Source organism: Anoplophora glabripennis, unplaced genomic scaffold (genome assembly GCF_000390285.2).
Source record: "Anoplophora glabripennis isolate ALB-LARVAE unplaced genomic scaffold, Agla_2.0 scaffold372, whole genome shotgun sequence".
NCBI classification, from domain to species: domain Eukaryota; kingdom Metazoa; phylum Arthropoda; class Insecta; order Coleoptera; family Cerambycidae; genus Anoplophora; species Anoplophora glabripennis.
This window is the reverse complement of record NW_019416460.1, coordinates 13,531-34,537: the sequence shown is the minus strand read 5'-3', so window position 1 is coordinate 34,537 and position 21,007 is coordinate 13,531. Positions and strand designations below refer to the sequence as shown.

The following is a 21,007-nucleotide window of genomic DNA, read 5'->3' as shown; positions in this document are numbered from 1 at the left end:
TATTCTTTTTAGTCATCCCTCTTACCGACACATTGCGGACCGTCTCGGTACGCCTTACCTCCAGAGAATCCTCAATCAACAGCTCACGAATCACATCCGAGACACTTTGCCTAGCTTAAGAGACAAACTTCAGAAACAGTTACTGACGTTGGAGAAAGACGTTGAACAGTTCAAACACTTCCGACCCGACGATCCCGCCATCAAAACAAAGGCGATGTTGCAGTACGTTACTCATGAAAACATATTTTAATAGGACTTTATATAATTTTTTAAATTTCTAGAATGATTCAGCAGTTGCAGACAGATTTCGACAGGACCATCGAAGGCTCCGGTTCCGCTCAAATCAACACGATGGAGCTATCTGGCGGTGCGAAGATCAACAGATTGTTCCACGAACGTTTCCCGTTCGAGATCGTTAAGATGGAGTTTGACGAGAAGGAGCTGCGTAGGGAGATAGCGTTTGCTATTAGAAATATACATGGTATCAGAGTGAGTTAGAAACCCCAACAATTAAAAGTTGGTCACTAATCATCGGTTTCTTTAGGTTGGTTTGTTTACGCCCGACATGGCTTTCGAGGCCATCGTGAAGAAACAGATTGCACGATTAAAGGAACCCTCATTGAAATGCGTGGATCTGGTCGTTACAGAATTGTCCAATGTCGTTCGATTGTGTACAGATAAAGTGAGACCCAACGATTGAATTCCGATTTGAAAAGTATCTGTATCTTTATTTTGTAGATGTCACGTTACCCGAGATTGAGAGAAGAAGCAGAGAGGATCATAACCACCCACATTAGACAACGAGAGCAGCTGTGCAAAGATCAACTTTGTGTCCTGATAGACTGTGAACTGGCTTACATGAACACGAACCACGAAGACTTCATCGGATTTGCAAAGTAAGTCGCGGCAAATGAAATTTGTTTTGTAAATGTTTCTATCCTTCTATTTTTAGCTATTGCACCTTTAATTTGTCTTGACTTAGTTTTTTTTTGTAGGCATCCGTGACTGTCGTTAATGGTTGAACGATTTCCGGGCTGGTTGCCACTGAAACTGTTTCAGAGTAACTTCTGAAGAAGAGAGCGATATGTCTCTCGAAACGTCAAGAGTTGTAAATCGACGACATGGCAACCAGCCTGGAAATCATTCAACTTTGTCTGAACATATCTAGTATATTTAATCTATCTTCCAACTCTGGTGATTTTTTCTAGTTTTTTGAAATTAAGCGTTCAGAGTGTAGCTTTATGTGAGGGTTCGATTTTTTTAGTGGTAACAGGATGTACTTCCCAGAATACTGATCTGAGATTGGACAGCTCCCGAATTCAGTTGTATGTGCGCTGTTATCTGTTTTTAATTTTTTGAACCAACTGTATGAAACTACAATGGAAAATATACTTCTTAATCTATAGATAGATAGATTTAAAATATTTTTTAAAATTACTTCATAGAAAATATTTGATTTTTAAAGCACTATGTTTAGTTTGTGAATCCCAGTGTCAATAACTTCTGACATTAGCCTAGTTTAGGTGAACTATATATACAGGGTGTTTCAAAAAGGCGTTGCCAAACTTGAGAAGAATATAGAGGATATATTGTGGTAGAAAATTTTTACATACAGGGTGTCGCGCTTAAATGTGATACAATGTGTGATATTTTTATATTGATTTCAAACATTTTTTTTAGAATGTAGGATAGAAAAAACTCTCCCTAACTGTAATGGTGTTGCTTTTATTAATGCAATACACGGCCAACTAGGACACGTTTTTTGACGTCAAAGCAGCTAATTGGTATTAGCGATTTTTTGTCTATGAATTGCATTAATAAAAACAGCAGCATCGCAGTTAGATAGAGTTTTTTTACCCCACATTTCAAAATAAATATTTTTGAAGTCGACCAAAAAATAAAGAAGTTACGGGCTTGTATCACATTTAAGCGTGACACTCTGTATAAACCGCTAGTCATAAATGAGCCGTTTGGCCCTGGAGCAATTTTTGTCTAAAAACGTAATCTTATCTCGTTGACACCAAAAGACTGATATTTAAGTAATTTTTATTAAGGATAAGGCAAAAAATGATTTAAAACAAAATAAACACGTTTATCTCTTCTGATATTTGTTTACCAACTGCATGTCCTATGGTGGTAAAAATTGATTGTATCCACAACTGTGTGATATAAGCTTTATGGCACGCATCTAATCTGGCCATGTAATGTCATCTGTGTTACGCTGTGATGAATAGTGAAACAAATGAACAGAGCTGTCACGTAGTAAATGATCGGACCCAATTGAGTGTTTCACATTTGTTTTGTTTGTCGTTTTGAACAATTATTACAAATTTATTATTTTTACATTATTTATAAAAATTACTTAATATTGGGGGCATTACGTTTTTGGACAAATATTGCTCCAATACTTCCGACGGGGTTTATATGTAGGTATAAAAAAATTTTCTTCTGCAATGTCCTCTATAACTCCCCCAAGTTTGGCAACACCTTTTTGAAGCACCCTGTATATTATCAATCCATCTGATGTGACACGACAACAGTGTTACAGTACTTATTTTTCGAAGTATTTGAGAGTTTCAGGTTAAAATCTCTTTTTATTACACTCTGTTCTTTTATTATTTTACTTGTTCCCTTAAGTTTTAAACAAAAATATGGCCTAGTTTGTAAATAAATAATTTTTAATCCAGCGCTCAAAACCAGTCCGAGAACGCAGCGGCCAAGGGCACTCGTGGGGCTCTCGGCAACCAAGTTATCCGTAAAGGGTACATGTGCATCCACAACCTAGGCATAATGAAGGGCGGCTCGAGGGACTACTGGTTCGTGCTGACTTCCGAGAATATATCCTGGTTCAAGGACGAGGAAGAGCGAGAAAAGAAATACATGTTGCCTTTAGACGGGCTTAAGTTAAGGGATATCGAACAGGGCTTTATGTCCAGGAGGCATATGTTCGCACTGTTCAATCCTGATGGGCGAAACGTTTATAAAGTAAGTCGAGGATTTACGTTGTGCTTGAAACCGCGTTTTTCAAAAACTTTCTTCTCGGTTTTTAGGATTACAAACAATTAGAACTGAGCTGTGAGACTTTAGACGAAGTGGACTCCTGGAAGGCGTCGTTTTTGAGGGCTGGGGTATACCCGGAGAAACAAACAGAGGCTGTCAACGGAGAAGAGGTGAGTGATTATATTTATTCTTACATTTTCACCTGAGCACAATATATTGGCATGTAAAATACACACAAACACAATTTTCTTTTGATCTTGCCTATTTTCTTTCTGTAGAATTCTTCTGATGTGAGTAAATTGTATTGTATAAACGTTACTTAATGTAGCAAATTGCATCCACACTTTTGCTTTGTTGTTACCAAGGTATAGACACAATTTTCACAGGAATTGTAAACTTTATGCACTCAATTCATGTAACAAGCGAGGTGGGGAACTGCTTAAGTTTTATGTAAGTTGGAACTCTGAGTAGGGGTCATACGAGGGTCACCTTTGTATGTTGGGAATAGAGAACCTAAAAAAAAATTTAATCATCGTATATGGCTTTATTATTTTTCAATTTATTTTCCGTGAAGATCAAAACACTTTTGCAGGCACTAGAACCAATCTTCAAAGCACTTTTTATATTCCAATTGGGGTACCTCCAAATCATGCATTTTGAACGCATCAGCCGCTTTCTCAGGCATCGAAAAATCGACCTTGTATTTATTTTTAATGTGCGGGCATTAAAAAAGTCATTAGGTGCCAAATCAAGGTTGTATGGCAGATGAACTCATCAATTCAACTTTTTCCGTTCTGAAAAAGTCTCTTGTTTGAGCCGATATGTGAAATCTTGCATTATCTTAGTGGAAAATGATATACAAGGTGTAAGAAGTTTGACTACCAGTACTTCAGCATGAGATAACGTAATCATAAATGAACAAAAAAGTAGTATATTACAGGTGCGTAAGATTAACAGTTTTCAAAATACAGCGAGTATTAATACTGGGGAGTTTCATCACAACTTGACAACAGCACTTAACCTGCTGATGCACACCACATGTACACGTGGCAGACTTGTCCTACGGAAAAAATGTAAACAGCTATTATTGTGAAATATTTAGTAAATTTCAAGACAATTATTTTCCAGTTTTTAAATATATAAAATGTATCGATTTTGTAGTACAAAGATAGTGTTGTGCTTAAATTTTAGCTCGAATTTTAGTAATTATGAATCTTAAGACAGGAATGTAACATTTAATCAAATTACGTATCTGAAAAATGTAATTAAAGTACCCAAAGATTCACGTCGTCCAAATAATCATTCGTATTTAAAATAATTTAGGTACTTACCAAAAAGCAAAATTCAGTAATTTTTAAAGGCACAAGTACAAAGCATACAACATATGCTCAAAATGTCCACCACCATTTTCGATGCACGTACGACACCTTCGAATCCAATTTTCACACACTCGCTGGAAAACACCTCAAGAAAAGGACATAGTGGTATGCAAAAAACACTCCGACACGGTCGAATCCAGATACCAACTGAATTGTGTATTGGTGGTTGCTGGACACCTTAGTACTTCGTGTTAATAAACTGCCGCGCCGTTGTCTCATAGCTCGAACTTTTGTACATCAAGTTGGAGATTTTGATATTTTTTTTCTCAGAAATGGTTGAGTTTAGGACCCATTGCCTGTTAAAATTCTGTTAAACTTCTAACACCCTGTTTCCCTTATTTTTCCGAAGACTTCTGGCAAGCAAGTGGTTGTGTACCATTCTGAATTGACTGTCCGACTTTGCACTAATGTACAGTTACCACATGTCCAGTTTTTTCAAAAAAAAAAACAGGCGACCATTTGCATAGAAGTGCTTCATGTGCGAACAGCTTTTGTTGGATTTGGCTCATCTTGAAGGGCCGGTAGAGTCAATTGCGTTTTGGGCTCTTATACATAGACCTATGATTTGCCACCTGTTACGATATCATAGACGTGGTTTGAAGTACAGCGATCGTATTTCTTGCAACCAATCGACATGAGCCTTTTTTTGAACGTTTGTCAAATTATGTGGGATCCATCTTGAACAAATTTTTTTGGTGGCCAAATGTTCATGCAATTTTGAATGTATGCTGGCTCCACTAATGCCCAAGGATGCCTCAGTCTCACAACAAGTCACATGATCTTGCAATATCAGTTCACCCATAGCATCAATGTTTTCTGGAACAACAACCGATTTAGGGCGCCCTTCACGTAATTCGTCAGTGAGCGAATCACAGCCACTATTGAATTCCATATACCACAAATATACAGTGGTTTTTGATGGTGCTTCATCGCCATAAGTCGAAATAAGTTCATCGATGCACTGTTGTTGATAATTGCATGGATATTTGTACATGACTTACTTCAATTTTTTGGCCTAGATGAGTTTTTCAAGTCACTGTAAACAATACACATAGTGCCTGTACGTCAAAACGTTCTGTGTAAGTATACTGAGAAAAAGTCGACCTTTACGATAGGGATGACGGTTGTCAGATGGCAGCACCAGGATTGTCCATTCCTGAAATATAAAAGGTAACCCTCGTATTTTCTAACAATATCGAGAACAGTTTCCTACATCTCTTTAGTAAAATCTCGACACAATGCAGCTGTTACTAGAATAATATAACAAATTGTTGTTTTACAGAAAAGACGGGCAAGTATTTCTAGAAGTTATAAATGGTCAGGGTTGTATTGGTTTTAATATTTAGTAGCGCTGTAGATAATAGGCATTTTACAATCTCATACTTATTCTAGCCAAGGAAAATGAAATCAGAGAAACTGATTGGAATAAATACAATATATATATTTTATTTCTGGTACCAGTTAGTGATTTTACGAGTAATTTATAGAAGTGTGGCTAGGGTAAATGTGGGGCGTTACTAAACGATACTTAACTATTTACAAACTGCTTCAGCTGACTAATATGACTATACCTTGTGTGTACTTTCTTGCATTTAACCCTTGTGTTTGTGTGTTTTGCTTCTGATGCTGCAGGGAGATAGTTATCAGGTTTGTAACATGTACAAAGAATTCCAACACTCAAAACCTCAGTTGAGAAAACTTCCATCTTCACATGTAAACTAAAAATTTTTATGAGACAGTGGTTTCACACCCCTTTCAGTAAATTCATCTAATTAATTAAAAGCCAAAAATTGTTCACTTTTAATGCAATATGAACGAGCTTTTTTAAAACTGTGAGTGTGACAGCTCTCCAAAAATAACACTCAAAATTGGTCCTCCATTATTCTCAAACATTTTCTTGAGAATGCTGAATATTCTCCAAATTCTTAAGTGCTCTACATTTTTCAGTATTTACAAAAGTAATATTTAAAAATTAGTTATTAAAAGAGTGCTTGGGTAGCATAAAATTTGAGAAAACTCCGAAATAAGTTTCTCTTTTATGTTTCCGAACTGAACGTTCATGCATAATCTTTTTTCTGCGAATATTGCCAAGCATACATTATCAACGTACTTGCCTTTACAATACTTGGGCCAGTGGCGGCTCGTGACATTGAGAATTAGTGAAGCATATTCATTGATTGACTAAAAAGAAAAAAAAGAGCCGCAAGCGAAAATTTTCAAATTTTCAATGTCAAATGGCTTTAATTGGAAATTTTTAGTTGCATTTGCAATATTGCCGAAAAACTGACGTTTGCAAGAAGGATTTTCATTTAGATTTTATAGAAAATGGAAATATTAATTCGACTTGTGGACTTCTGCTAACGTTAACGCACACCGTATATGTATGTTCCAAAGAAGCTTCGTGGTTACGACATCCTCGCGTGATGTTTCCAAAATTGTTAAATCCCTCCTTATTCCACATGCCCGACTTTAAACCCACAATTGAACACGTCATACAGAAAGTTTTTTTTAAATCAACACTTCCACACAACCACTTATACGCCGAATACCATTCATTCCGAAACTTCCGACGTACACATTGTCTTTTGACTTCCCCTTTTTTCCACGTCAAGAGAATAAGGCGCAGGTCTCTTGCAATTTAAAAAATATTTTTTGTCCTCAATTTTCCATCTGGAAAATGACATTTCCAATAAAATACATACTGGATCATACATATGAAACATTTCTACAATTATTGTACAAAACAAATATTAACAAAACCGTTATAATCGTGTACTGGGTGATGCGTATCGTATAAACTGTTTAAAGTGGTGATGACAATGCTGCTTAATTTTCACTTCACTCGTTCTCCCACGCCATAGTTCACTCCCGTGTTGACCGCCTCGTTGCCATGATAACCGCCATAAACAACGCTATGAAGAGATGTGAAATACAGACTGATTTTGATCTGCGTCACTTGCTTATACATTATATGGTACGAGGTTGATGTTCGCACTCAACGAAGGCAATGTTTTTTTAGAAGGCGTTCACCGCACAACTATTCTGTTTATTTCTATGTATTAAACAAACAAACAATACATTTACAATATAGAATTATACTTAAATTGTAAAATTTATATAAAATTAAAAATAATTTTATATTGCACAACCAAACGGAAATTTTAGGTGAAGCGTTGTGTGCATCACTTGCGTCACCTGGCGAGCCGCCTCTGACTTGGACTAATAAACATATTACTTTTAGTTCAGGTGATTGCAATGAACAGTCTCCAGTGTACTAATTTGCTCAATAACTTGCCACAAGTTTGTCATGATAATTCATGACGAGTTCGCAAATATCTATCCATGATTTGTAAGTTTTCTGGTTATGTTAATGGAACATGATCCACTCCAAATTTTTGAGGTTGATATGATTACTGTAAATAAACCTGCAACTTTTGAGTACCTTCTTAACCTCAAGCTTTGACTGCATTTTTTTTTCTTATACACATCTGTACAGAAACAGTTACATTTTTTATATGAAAACATCAACTACTTATTCTGCATAATTGGTTTTGTAATATCGTTTTTATGTTTAGTCGTCGGGAGAAAATCTAACGAGTTCCATGGACCCACAACTGGAAAGACAAGTCGAAACAATAAGAAACCTCGTGGACAGTTATATGAGAATCGTCACCAAAACCACAAGAGACCTAGTACCGAAGACCATCATGTACATGATCATCAACCACACCAAAGAATTCATCAATGGAGAACTGTTAGCACACGTTTACGCCAGCGGAGACCAGGTATGATTTAAGAAGAATCGGTAGGTCCGATGACGAGTAGGTGTACTGTTTGGTAGCCGCAATGATCAGTAGACGTGATCGTTTTGTCTAATTTTTACCTTACAGTCTCAAATGATGGAAGAAGCACCGGAGGAAGCACAAAAGCGTGAGGAAATGCTACGGATGTACCATGCTTGCAAGGAGGCCCTTCACATCATCGGAGACGTCTCCATGGCCACTGTTTCTACTCCTGTACCACCTCCGGTTAAGAACGACTGGCTGGCCAGCGGACTGGACAACCCTCGATTATCACCACCAAGCCCAGGAGGACCACGAAAGACTACCCCCAGTATGGGAACAGTTGGTTCTAGTGGTAAATTGCACAGGCTCACATTTTTATTTCTCTGTAACTGCACGCTATCGGTGGTTCCGTTTGAGGTTTTGTGTGAATTGTCTCGGGTTTTAACTGATAACGAAGAAAAATTTTCTGTAATGACATTTTCCTGTAAAATTTCAGGGATTCTTCTTTCACATTTGTAATTATAACCGTAAAAAAAAATTTTCATAGCTCAACTTAAAGTAATGATATGGTGTCACCGTTTCTCGTATGCGATGTGTACTAAGAGCTGTCAGAATTGAGCTATTACATCACAGGAATTTCCTAACCTCAAAAAACAGGTCAAAAATAGCAAAAATTCACGGAAAAGTGCTAGGAAAAATACAATTTTTTTTTTTCTATATTCTAATGTTGATTTATGTGTATAAGACCCCGCCGAAGGTACATCTGTGGTCAGAATTGATGCTTCTCTTTCTAAACTAAAAAAAAACAGGTCCTGAATTTTCAAAAAATAAAAGATTCGCGCAAAATTTGGTATACGGGAGTATTTGGGGTCGCTGATCACGGATCCGATGTCAATTTGCAAAATTCAAGATGGCGGATCCAAGATGGCCGACCAAATTTTCAAAAATTAACACATTCATGCCGAATTTGGTATACAAGGGTTTTCGGGGTCACTGATCACAAATCCGAAATTAGATTTACAAAATTTGTTTTTAAAAATTTTATCATTTACCTATGTACTTTATTACCTGAGATTAGGCAGAAAACCCGTTAATAGATTTTTTCCAGAAAAAAGAAAAATATATAGCCAAAAGAAATAAGGTTAAAACATGATTCGGAACTCAGGTTATAAAATAAACAAAAATATTACAAACTGTATTTCGCAATTCTGACCTCGAAGTCGTAATCAGCGACACCGAAAACCCACGTATACCAAATTTGACGCGAACGTATTAATTTTTGAAAATTTAGTTGGCCATCTTGGATCTGCCAACTTGCAACTTTACAAAATTGACCTCGGATACGTGATCAGCGACCCCAAAAACTGCCGTATATCAAATTTGGCGCGAATGTGTTATTTTTTTCAATTTTGGTTGGCCATCTTGGATCCGCCATCTTGAATTTTGCAAAATTGACCTCGGATCCGTGATCAGCGACCTCGAAAACTACCGTATACCAAATTTGGCGCGAATGTGTTATTTTTTTAAAATTTGGTCGGCTATCTTTTTCCGCCATTTTGAATTTTACAAAATTGACCTCGGATCCGTGATCAGCGACCCCGAAAACCCCTGTATACCAAATTTGGCGCGAATGTGTTATTTTTTAAAACTGGTCGGCCATCTTGGATCCACCATTTTGAATTTTACAAAATTGACCTCGGATTCGTGATCAGCGACCCAGAAAACCGCCGTATACCAAATTTGGTTCTAATCTTATTTTTTGAAAATTCGTGATATCTCCTTAATTGATCCGTTTTTTTGAGGTTAGAAAAAGAGCCATCAATTCTGACCGCGGATTCACGTTCGGCGGGATCTTAACCATATAAATAAACATTTGAACATAGAAAAAAATTGTTTTTGTATTTTTCCTAGCACTTTTTCGTAAATTTTTGGTATTTTTATTTGGTTTTTGAGGTTAGGAAATTCCTGTGATGTGATAGTTCAATTCTAACACTGGATTCGTGATCAGGAGGCAAAAATACTACGGATAACAGAGTCGCATGAAAAGACTACTTTTTTTTTTTGTGGCTGTGCAATTAATTTTCCACGATTTTAACATTTGGAGAAAATGCTAAATTTTAAAATTATTTACAAAATAATAATACAGTGCCCCAGCATCACATTTTTGGATTTTTATTTACAAAAAAATTTAATAGAAAAACAAAAATGGATGTCCATCAAAAAAATACCCAATTTTCTTTCCGCCTTTTATATCGGCTCATTTTTATTAAACTTTATGACAGAGTGTGTATAACTTACACTTTTGAGGAAAGAGACATTTTACTAACATAATATTGCTTTTTTCTTTAGTTGCATGTAAAAATACCTGTTCCATTAGTTAATTAAGCATGGCTTTTAGTGCTTACGGATTTGGACCAGTAATCGAGAAAAAATTGTACTCGTTATATTTATTATGTATTTCATTTGCATAATTTGTCGGGCAGTTATGAAAATACATTTATTACAGTTCAAATTGTGTTTTCTTTTGTTCTGTGAGCAAGAAACGATCAGAAATATTTTATTCGTTGATCTAATTGAAATCGATTAAAAAAAATTTTGGGAATGGTTGTTTTAAGGCTTTCATGGCCCCTCTGCGAAGGTTTTTCGAGTTGTTATGCCATGGCCTGTACACCTGGTGGTTGTCAGTTCCTGGTTTACACTGCACTTCTAGGAATCTTTGATATGCCCTTGTTGTTCTCAGGCTAGGCTCTATGGGGGCAGATCCGCTATCAGAAAGTCTAGGCTTGCTCTGATGTTAATTCCGGTCATTGGATGTAACCAGTTGTAGAGGTCTCTGTTGAACGTCTCCGAGAACCACCATTGTTCAAGAAGTAGTTCCACCTGTAGCTGCCTTAGGACTGATACTAAGGACCAAAATGAACGTCGAGGCGGTTCTACAGGTTCTCATAGCGAGTTTGCCCCCATAGAGTCTAACCCGAGAACAATAGTACAATAAAAATTCTTTGCTAAGGTTATGGAAGTGCAACATAAGTATTTAACTGGCGGCGACCAGGTACATAGACTACAGCACAGCAGCCTGACAAAACATTGCATTTTAAATATTTTGAAATGTTTCCTTTTCAAGATAAATTCAAAAATATTGTTTTAAAATAAATAAAAAAAATTGGCAGAGAAAGTGAAATATATTTTAAATAAATATAGGACATTCCACGCCAAATCGACCACTTTTAACGACCCCTTTCGATTTGGCTGAAACTTTTTGAAAAAAAAAAATAGATTAAAATTCTCTGGACCTATCCACTGTTTTTTTCTTATAAAAAACTGACATTTTTTATAAATCCTCAAATTTTTGCAGTAGTTTTTTCGTTTTCTATTTTTTTATTGATTGAAAAAAAAAATTTTTAAAGTCCAAAAATGGACGAAATAATAACTTTATTTTCCATTTTCTTAGTTTTTGGATGTAGTTTTGGAAAAAAATACAAAAAAATTATTCAAAATCTATTTTTTTCTTAACTTTTTAAAAAAAAAATCAAAATTTTTTTCGTTTACCACTCAATTATTTCTTTCATTTGAAAAAAAAATTTTTCAATCAATAATAATAATCAGACGAAAAACACCATTGAAACAATTTGAGGATTTATAAAAAATGTGTTTTTTATAATTTCAAAAATGGTAATCGAGAAATTTTCGTTTCTTTTCGAAAATTGAAAAAAAAACAGTGAAGATAGGTCCAGATAAATTTAATCTATTTTTTTTCAAAAAGTACATTTAAAAACAAAAATTTTGAAAAAAAACCTCCCGATAACTCAATTTTTGAAAAAGTTAGTTACAAAAAAAAGCAATTTTTTTCAAATATTTATAACTTTTTTAAGTTGGGTGAAAAAATTTGAAAAAATTCTCAAGAGGTTTTCAATAGGGTAAAAAACAATAAAAAAATTTCAGCCAAATCGAAAAGGGTCCGGGTTAAAAGTGATCGATTTAGCGTGGAATGCCACATATATTTTATTCATAGATATTTCAAAAAAAAAGAAAAAAGAAAAAATAAGCGAAATAACAAATTATGAGAGGAATAAGAGAAAAAATATGAATTGGTGGCAACTATTAATTGTTAATAAAACAAAATCAAATTAGAGCTTGCATACAAAAAGGCCGCTCTACTTGATCCTGAAAAAATTATACTAATTTTCTGCAGGTTCGCTGGGCTCAAGGGCGCCCCCACCCCCTCCTAGCACGGGCAGACCCGCTCCCGCCATTCCCAATAGACCAGGCGGAGGTGTTCCACCCATGCCTCCAGGCAGACCACAGGGACAGGCCTTGCCCGCCCCTCTTATTCCCACGTGAGTACTTTTTTCTCTACTAACAAGTTAATCCGTGTTTTTAGAGTCGCTCCTTCCCAGCCATTAATTTTTAGAAAAAAAAAAAAAATTTTGTATTGGTGGTAGTAGTGTTGTCGTATGATTGTTAATAGTAGTGTATTTCTAAAGAAATTATTTTCTAAGCCTTTGTTAAAAATTTTGTCAGTTCCCTTGCAAAGATAAGAAATCTGAAACTTTGTCTTGGAACTATAATTTGAGTGCTCAGTTTTTAGCTGTACCGTGGAGATATTGGTTATCTTAAGAGATACAAAATCCGTCAACTTAGGGTAAAGTTCTCAAATTTATAAATTAATAACTAGAATTTGGCATTTGCTTGAGAAAAAAGTAGCAATACTAAAAAATTAAAAATTTAACTATTTTAAAATATGAATTTATTAAAATAAACTTACCTGCGTCTCGTTGTGCAGCATGTGGAAAGTAGACCTTAGAATATATAGGCTGCCTAAAAAGGACCCGAACACCCCAATAACTCTTTACGGCTGAATCCTATCAAAAAAGTTTCAGATAAAAGTTGTAGGAAATCAAGAAACCAATGTGCCGGTAACCTTGGGTTTGAGCTTTACCCTAAGTTTTAAGGTGAAATCCAGATTAACTTATAAATATTAAATCAAACATCCTGTTTTTTATTCCAGCAGTCAATATAACGTCAGATAGTATAGTCTTTCCGAAGTCAGTTGAACATGAATAAAAATGCCTAGCAATAAAATTTAGAGTTTCATAGGCGTCTCTAAAAAAATTTTCTGTTGAAGGTATAATGTGTAGAAAAATTTCTATTATACGTTCATTTGGCCAACAACATATTTTAATTATTTATGTCCTCAATCAAGTTTATTATATTGATGGTAAATTTTGTTTTGTTCCGTTTCAAAAGGTCTCCAAATTGCCATGTTGTAATAATATTATTTCTCCCTTTCGCAATAATTGTAATATCAATGATGATGATGATGATTAATAGAAGGTGCCTACTTATAATAAATTAAAATTACCTGAATCACACCAAATTCCGCATTGCTGCATTGCACTGCTAGGCAATTTGTCAACCACTTGTCAACAACTGAGATTTATTGCCCACAGTAGTTGTATTATATGCCGCTTGCCCGTGTGTGTATTCTTCAACTGGGTGCATACATTTCTACCACTTCCACGTTTAGTTCGACCAGACCTGTATATGGGTATGGCTAAATAGATATGAGAACAAGTTTTTCAAATGTTTCAATGCTGAGTAGCTGTGGTAGAGGTGTTTTAATATCTTATGAGCCTCGAAATGTGCGAAAGGCGTGGCGTATCCGCATAATTCTTGTAATAAGTATGTTGTGAAAACATTGACTCAGAATTAGATCACGTGCCTCATTACAACCAGAAATGAACTAAGGCGCTCGGGCATCAATAAAGTCAACTGGCGAACGTTCGTTATATATATTTTTATTGCTTAATTTAAAATAATAAAGAATAGGGCATTTTATTATGATATTTGTAATCGGATCAAAGGCTTGTTTACGCTACGAGAGTTCGAGATAGACTGTGAATAATATATGTAATGTTTTTAGGACGTAGAATAATTTAGGCGACGGTCGGAATTATGTTTCTGCGCATATGAAGGTCAAAGCTCATAAAGAACGCCACTCACGTTCCAACGTCGCAGTACAATTTTGTCGAATGCGACAAAATTGAACATAATTTGATCGTGTATTTTCGCTGTTCGACCAAGTTGGTGCGATTTGATTTCAGACAAACCAGTCAGTCTGCTGCAGTACGGCATTGTTGCTTGGGTCGTTTATTTGACCGTGTATTGCGACTTGCGATTAGATTGTACGATTTTAATACTGCGAAACAAATCATTTGCTAGTGAATTTCGAAAATGGCTTATAGCGAGACATTTTTAAGAGATTTTTTTTGACCTGTATAAAGAGCAAGAATGTCTTATCGCCATCATATCATGATAAAATCGCAATTCTTCTAATAAATGGACGTGACTGTATGCATGTCTTTTTAATAATCAGTTTTTGTACCACCACCTACGCTTCTTGTGTTTTTTTCGTTTTTTTTCGGTTTTTTATTTATTTATTTATTTATTTATTTATCTTGTTGTGGACAAAAAAGGATTGTATAACAATAGTCAAATAAACATATAATAACTTAACCTAGGACACAACAGCAGAAAAAAATTCCAATAAAGAATAAAAACACTTATCTACTAAAAATAATTTCAGTTTTTGTTTAAATTGAGATATTGTAATCTTATCAGTCTTGAGTTCACTCGGTAAATGGTTATATATCTTAAATCCCAAACAATCTGGTGAATTAGCTGTTATGGTATATTTTGCAAAAGGAATTCGGATATCATAGCATTGTCTGGTATTGATTGTATGTATATCCTTATTCAGAATTAAAGACTCCTTATTATTATATATATACACAGACATTTCAAAAATAAATAATGATACTAACGTAAGAACATTAAAATTCTTAAATATATCTCTACATGTACGATGACTTGGCACGCCAGCAATTATTCTTAAAATACGTTTTTGTATAACAAAAACTGAATGAGACAAGGTAGAGTTACCCCAAAAACATATTCCGTAACGCAATCTAGACTCCACGTATGCATAATATAAATATAACAATTGTTGTTTGTGCAAAATTTCTTTCATAGACTTCATTAAGTAGCTTACTGAACTTAATGTAGATATAAGATTATTGCAATGCATTTTCCAATTTAATGTATCATCCAAAGTAACTCCTAAAAATTTGACACAGTCTGTTTCATCACTAGTAATAGTACAGTTGTTAATATTTGCCGCAACAGATTCGCATTTTCTTTGCCTATTGTGAAATCTAATTAATTTAGTTTTGTCGGTATTTAAATATAAGTTATTACAACTGAACCACTTAGACACATTGTACAATGTATTTTCTAGATTAGTAGTCAGGTCTTTTGTTGACTTATTTGAAATAATTAATGATAAATCATCAGCATACATTGTGAAAAAATTATTACCTATCGAACGCTCCAATGAATTTATATAAAGAATAAATAGTACAGGGCCTAGGACTGAACCTTGAGGAACACCCATGTCAATGGAATTAGATTCGGATTTAAATTCGTTAGTAAAGTCATCATTTGTAGAAGTAATAGACACATATTGTTTTCTATATTTTAAAAAAGTAGAAATCCAGTTTAAAGCAGAACCCCGGACACCATACTTATACAATTTTTGTAGTAAGTTATCATGCTGTATGCAGTCGAATGCCTTACTAAGGTCACAAAAGATGCCTACGGGGCACTCACCCATGTCAATACATTTAACAATTTCACCGTAAAAAGAATGTATGGCAGTAGTAGTTGAAAATCCTGCCCGAAATCCATGTTGATGAGTGGTTAAAATACTATATTTATTTATAAACGACATTAGTCTATCTAGATAGGCGTATTCAAAAATTTTTGAGAAACCACAGGACACAGTAATAGGCCTGTAATTATTTAATAACTGTGGATTCCCCTTTTTTAGAACAGGAATTATTTTCCCTATTTTTAGTATCTCCGGAAAAACTCCAGTCTGAAATGATAAGTTGATCAAAAAAGTTAGTGGTTCTATTAAAGCCGGTAATGCACGTTTTATTAAAAACAAGGGAATGCCATCCGCTCCAGCTGACCTTTTATTTTTTAATTTTTGACTAAGCACTCTAAACAATTCCTGCTCAGTAAACGGAAAAAGAAAAATTGTATTATCCAAAAATACATCATTTATGTTTACTCTACTTGTATAATTTGCAGTATGATCAGAACCACGAATTTTATTTACAACATTCACTGGAGCGCCAGTAAAGTAACTATTAAAAGTTGAAGCAATTTCTAAAGGATTGTCTATTAATTTATTATTACTTTGGATAGCTACAATATTCGATTCCTCTTTTTTTTTATTAGATAATTCAGAAACAATATTCCAGGCAGTGCGTATGGAATTATTGGAATTGCAAATTTTATTTTGATAAAATAGTTTCTTTGTTTCGCGAATTAATATAGTATGCTTTTTTTTATTTTCTTTATAAGTGGAGTCTAAATTGGGATTTGTTTGTTTTAAGTAATATAAATCTTTTATATTACAACTAGACTCGATAATTTCATTAGTTATCCACATCTTTTTCTGAACATTATACAAAGCGCAAGAGCCGCTAAAAGTGTATTTTCATCTGACATGTTTATCATTTGAAGGTAAAACTCGTACTGCAAAATCGTTACGTGTGTGTTCCCATCCGATTTCCAACACAATTGTACTGCAATCGCATTCGACAAAATTGTACTGCGGCGTTTGAACGTGAGTGGCGTTCTGGTATATCATTTTTCTCTGAATAACTCGACAAGATCAAAATATAGAGCGTAGTATATGCAGCAAAATATTTTTTCTTGTTCAGAAAGTAGAAGAAAACCCATTATGAATCACAGGAAATGAACTAACCGTACATTAATGTTTTTAAATAATTAGTGATGCGATTGTGAGAATAAGTGAGAGAATATTTTTGTTGTAACGAAATTGACAATGGTCAATTGAAATCAGAATGTTGATGAGAAAAATGTAATAATTTTATCTTGAATCTAGGTTTCATACACAGTACGGTGGAATGAACCACAAAATACAGTATTCTTATAAAAGAAAGGAGTTAAATGATGTGAAGTTGCTTTGCTGGTGCTTGCAAGCCTTGCACATTAAATCGAATATGGATTTTGTTTTTGTTTAAAATATTTTTCTCCACAGTTCGATCACGTCGAGTTATTCATGACATACTCGGACCATACTCCCATATTCATATTTAAATTTGGTGCATTATCGATCGCTGATATAAAAAATAGGTTGTTCAATAGTTCAGCTTGGTCTGGCCATACACATTAAGGTGAAGGTTGACTCCAAGGTCACCCTATGAATTATCTTTCAAAATCCTACAAATTTTGCTTAAAACTTTTTTCTTCACAATTCAATCTTGTCTATCGATTGCTTCATGAAAAAATAGAGTGTTCCATTTAATATTTACGAATTGACCTTGGCTTGACCTTGACACAGGGTCAAGATAGAATCCAAAATCTAAAATATGTCCTTTTTGTTTCCGTTTAAGTCTGACCACGTATTATCTAACAGTTTCTTCATTTATACTGTGCATGTGACGATCCAATTGACATATCAGAGTAAAGTACATATTAAGTACGTATTAAGTATATATTTGTGCCAAAATAATCAAAATTCTTCTTTGTTGTCATATACATCAGAATATTACTCATACTGAACATAAAAAATTAGGCCATGTAATAAAAATACCCAGTGTGGCAGCTCTAAGAGTTCAATATGTCATCGCTTCACAAAACAAGGTATTTTATTACCACTCCCATTATTGTAAATTGGGAAAACCTTTGAAATTGAATAATTTGGTAGCCATAGCTTGAACAACATTTTAAAATTTAAAATTGCAGATGCAGAGACACCTATGGCTGCTGTGCGGATAAGCCGCATTATTTACACATCAAAATAACAAGTTGATCGATCTGGTGTCTCTTAAAATAACAGATCTCCATGATGTGGGTCGAAAACACCCAGTCTATCAACATTATGAGGCGCATTTTATACTTTGAATATTGTGAAAAATTAATGGCTGGTTGTCTGAGAATGTGACCGTTGCCACAGGTTGCTTGTTTGAGCTTGTGGTTTTCTTTTCAGGAGGCGTTAAGAACGTAATCTACACTAACTTTTCAGTCTTCACACAATATTATATATAAGTCCATATTAGGGCATATCACGTAGTATTCGTGCATAATTGATTTCTTAGTGGAGCTTGCCCATTGCTTTTGGATTTACACATATATTACAAAACAGGCAGAAAGTTTCACGCCTCATATAATCAGAATGTCGGAAAATTGTGCTTCTAAATGTTTTTGAGAAACAAATGAGAAAGTTCCTGCCTTTTTCCCAAGTTTTAATCCACATTACAAATGGGTAATCGATATATCGTTGAAATCAATTATGCATTATTGTTATTACGAGTATTAAAATAGGGTGCTATGTTTGTTACACATGCTCTGCTTCACATAGAATTGTGTCTTGTGAAATATTAAAAAAAAGTGTTGTTATCGAATATTATAATTGTACATTGATCTGTGTATTGTACATTGTTGAAATTTACGCTTCAGCAAATTCTTGCCTGATATTTCTTTTGTTCTGGATCAAATGAATTTGTAGAAAAATATTCTGAATGTTTAAGGTCTATATTTTGATGAAATGAAATTTTTAGAATAAATTTGTAATATATTGAACAGATTATGAAACGGACAATTGAAAAACAAGCGACGAATATAACTTTAAACACAGGTAGATTGAATACGCTAATCTAAATATTTATCACATGTGCTTATTAATTTTGTTTAATTTTACTAAGTTTACTAATTTACTTCATGGAAAATTTAAATAATTCCAATTTGGTACAATTTTTTTTATTAAATGAATTAAACCAAAAACTCTTTTTTTTGGTGAATTTTTTTGGTCATCGTGTTACCGCCTAGCCTCAGGGGCGCCATATTAGTTTTGGCATTTTTTGTTTTTACCAAAATATCTATCTCTCTATCAAATAATACATCTTTACAAAGATGCTTTGAAAACAAAATATCCACCTATTACTCATTCATTGTCTCAGAACTGAAACTGAGATTTTCGCATGAAAAAGAAAAATATGCTTCAAACTTATTTATTAATAAATTTAAAGTATATCTGGCTTTGCAACAACTGAAAGTAAGATTGTAATTATTTTAATTTTGACATTTATGTAAATTAAATGGTACTGCCAAAATTTTATGTGGAGTAATAATTGTTTTGTTTTCAAAGCACTCTTTGCAGAAGGGGTACTTGCTTTAATTGGCAAAAACAAAAAAGTGTCGTATGACACATTGCGATCAGAAAAATGTATCAATCAATATTTTCAGTTTTTTGGTAGATAACTTTAAAATGAAGAATGATGGGTCAAATTTTTATTTGGCTCGTTATGTACCATCAAGTTCTACAATTTTCCCCTGTTTTTGGAGATAATCACGTTGTGACATAAAAAGCAGGCAGTCGGTAGGATATAAATAACTATAAAGTCATGAATTATTTTGCCAAAATATTCTTATATATCAATCATAATTGAAAGGAAATTTTACATTTGAAAATCAGTGTAAATTGATTGAACAGTCCCGCATTTTAAGTGTGATAAATCGTTTTGATTAGCGTATACTAATAAAACGGAGGTTAAGAATTGTCTCTCATCTGTTCAGTCGAGTCGGAGGCCAGCAGCAAGGCAACATCCAAGTGCCTCAGCAGGTTCAGATGGCCGTGGGACGTGCCGTCACCAATGCCGCCGTCAACGAACTTTCCAACGCCTTCAAATTCCATAAGTAAAAATTTTGTTGTTTTCTGCCCTCTGTACTTCATGCATCGTCTGTTATGTTTAACCCATGGCTAATTAATTACTAACCAATGGCTCGATTGTTTGCGAATGATACATAAAGTATGTTCTCTTGATTTTGGTTAATGCTTTGTCAGTTTCATTAACTAATACTCATTTCTAATGAAACGGTTCCATCGGCTCTTTAAAATATGATGCTTGCCTTCAAAATTTATCGGTAGTAGGGGAAAGTGCGTCGACCGGCGTCGTAATATGTGATTGTTAATTGCTTCGTGAATTCTGTGATATATGATTACAAAAATTTTTTAATTGCAATTTGCAAAACTATAAATTTATTTGAGATTAACTGCTTCCGTTCCAAAAATGTTGGCGTTATTTTAAGGGGGTATAAAAGTATTAGATTATCCATAATAATCATTAAATATAAGCAGATTTTTTATCTTGCCTTTAGTTTACAGATTTTTTTACTTTTTATATTTTACGAGACATATTTTATGTATAACCCAGTTATTGAATATTGTCGGTTTCATATCAAGTTTCATTCCATTTAAAGACTTAATTTCGTAAATATTATCGGTGTATTATAAAATGCTGCTATGCAAAATTGTATGATATTGCCTTAGCAAATATAAAGTATTAGAGCCATACATAACATTCCAAAAGTTTTGAACAAAATTTTACTAAGTGTAATAGATGATAGGTATCATAAATTTAAGCCGTATGTGCAATTTCACCAGAACGCACATTGTTGAAAAATAAGATCTTCCGTGTAGTATATACAGTCGCCTAACCTAAATGTCTCTTCACTAATTACATAGCTTCAAGGGGGATCATAAAATGTTGCAAGTTCTTATATTTTGGCTACACAAGTTAAAAAAATTAATTCTTTTATTCTGTTGCCGGTTCTGTGAACTGATAGGAGATTAATAGGATTTTATAATATGTCATTCTTTTCTTTTTCGTGCATTATGAAAATTTACTTGCATAGGTTTGATCATTAAACCTTAAAAACAAAGAACATTAATAAAGGACCCAGACATTA

At 34.1% G+C, this 21,007-nt stretch overlaps 1 protein-coding gene across 3 annotated transcripts in view; it reads left to right on the top strand.

Annotated features, from left to right (window-relative positions):
- Positions 1-21,007, top strand: part of LOC108910171 (dynamin) — a 32,782-nt gene that overhangs the window by 4,628 nt on the left and 7,147 nt on the right. Inside the window, exons 6-15 of one of the 3 annotated variants that reach the window (XM_018714701.1) lie at positions 13-222; positions 282-489; positions 545-682; positions 739-896; positions 2,688-2,985; positions 3,051-3,170; positions 7,955-8,164; positions 8,270-8,492; positions 12,357-12,501; positions 19,835-19,954. In XM_018714701.1, the coding sequence (XP_018570217.1) occupies positions 13-222; positions 282-489; positions 545-682; positions 739-896; positions 2,688-2,985; positions 3,051-3,170; positions 7,955-8,164; positions 8,270-8,492; positions 12,357-12,501; positions 19,835-19,954 (1,830 nt within the window). Of the gene's footprint in view, positions 1-12; positions 223-281; positions 490-544; positions 683-738; positions 897-2,687; positions 2,986-3,050; positions 3,171-7,954; positions 8,165-8,269; positions 8,517-12,356; positions 12,502-19,834; positions 19,955-21,007 lie in introns of all 3 variants that reach the window. The other 2 variants (XM_018714700.1, XM_018714702.1) reach the window with 2 other exon arrangements.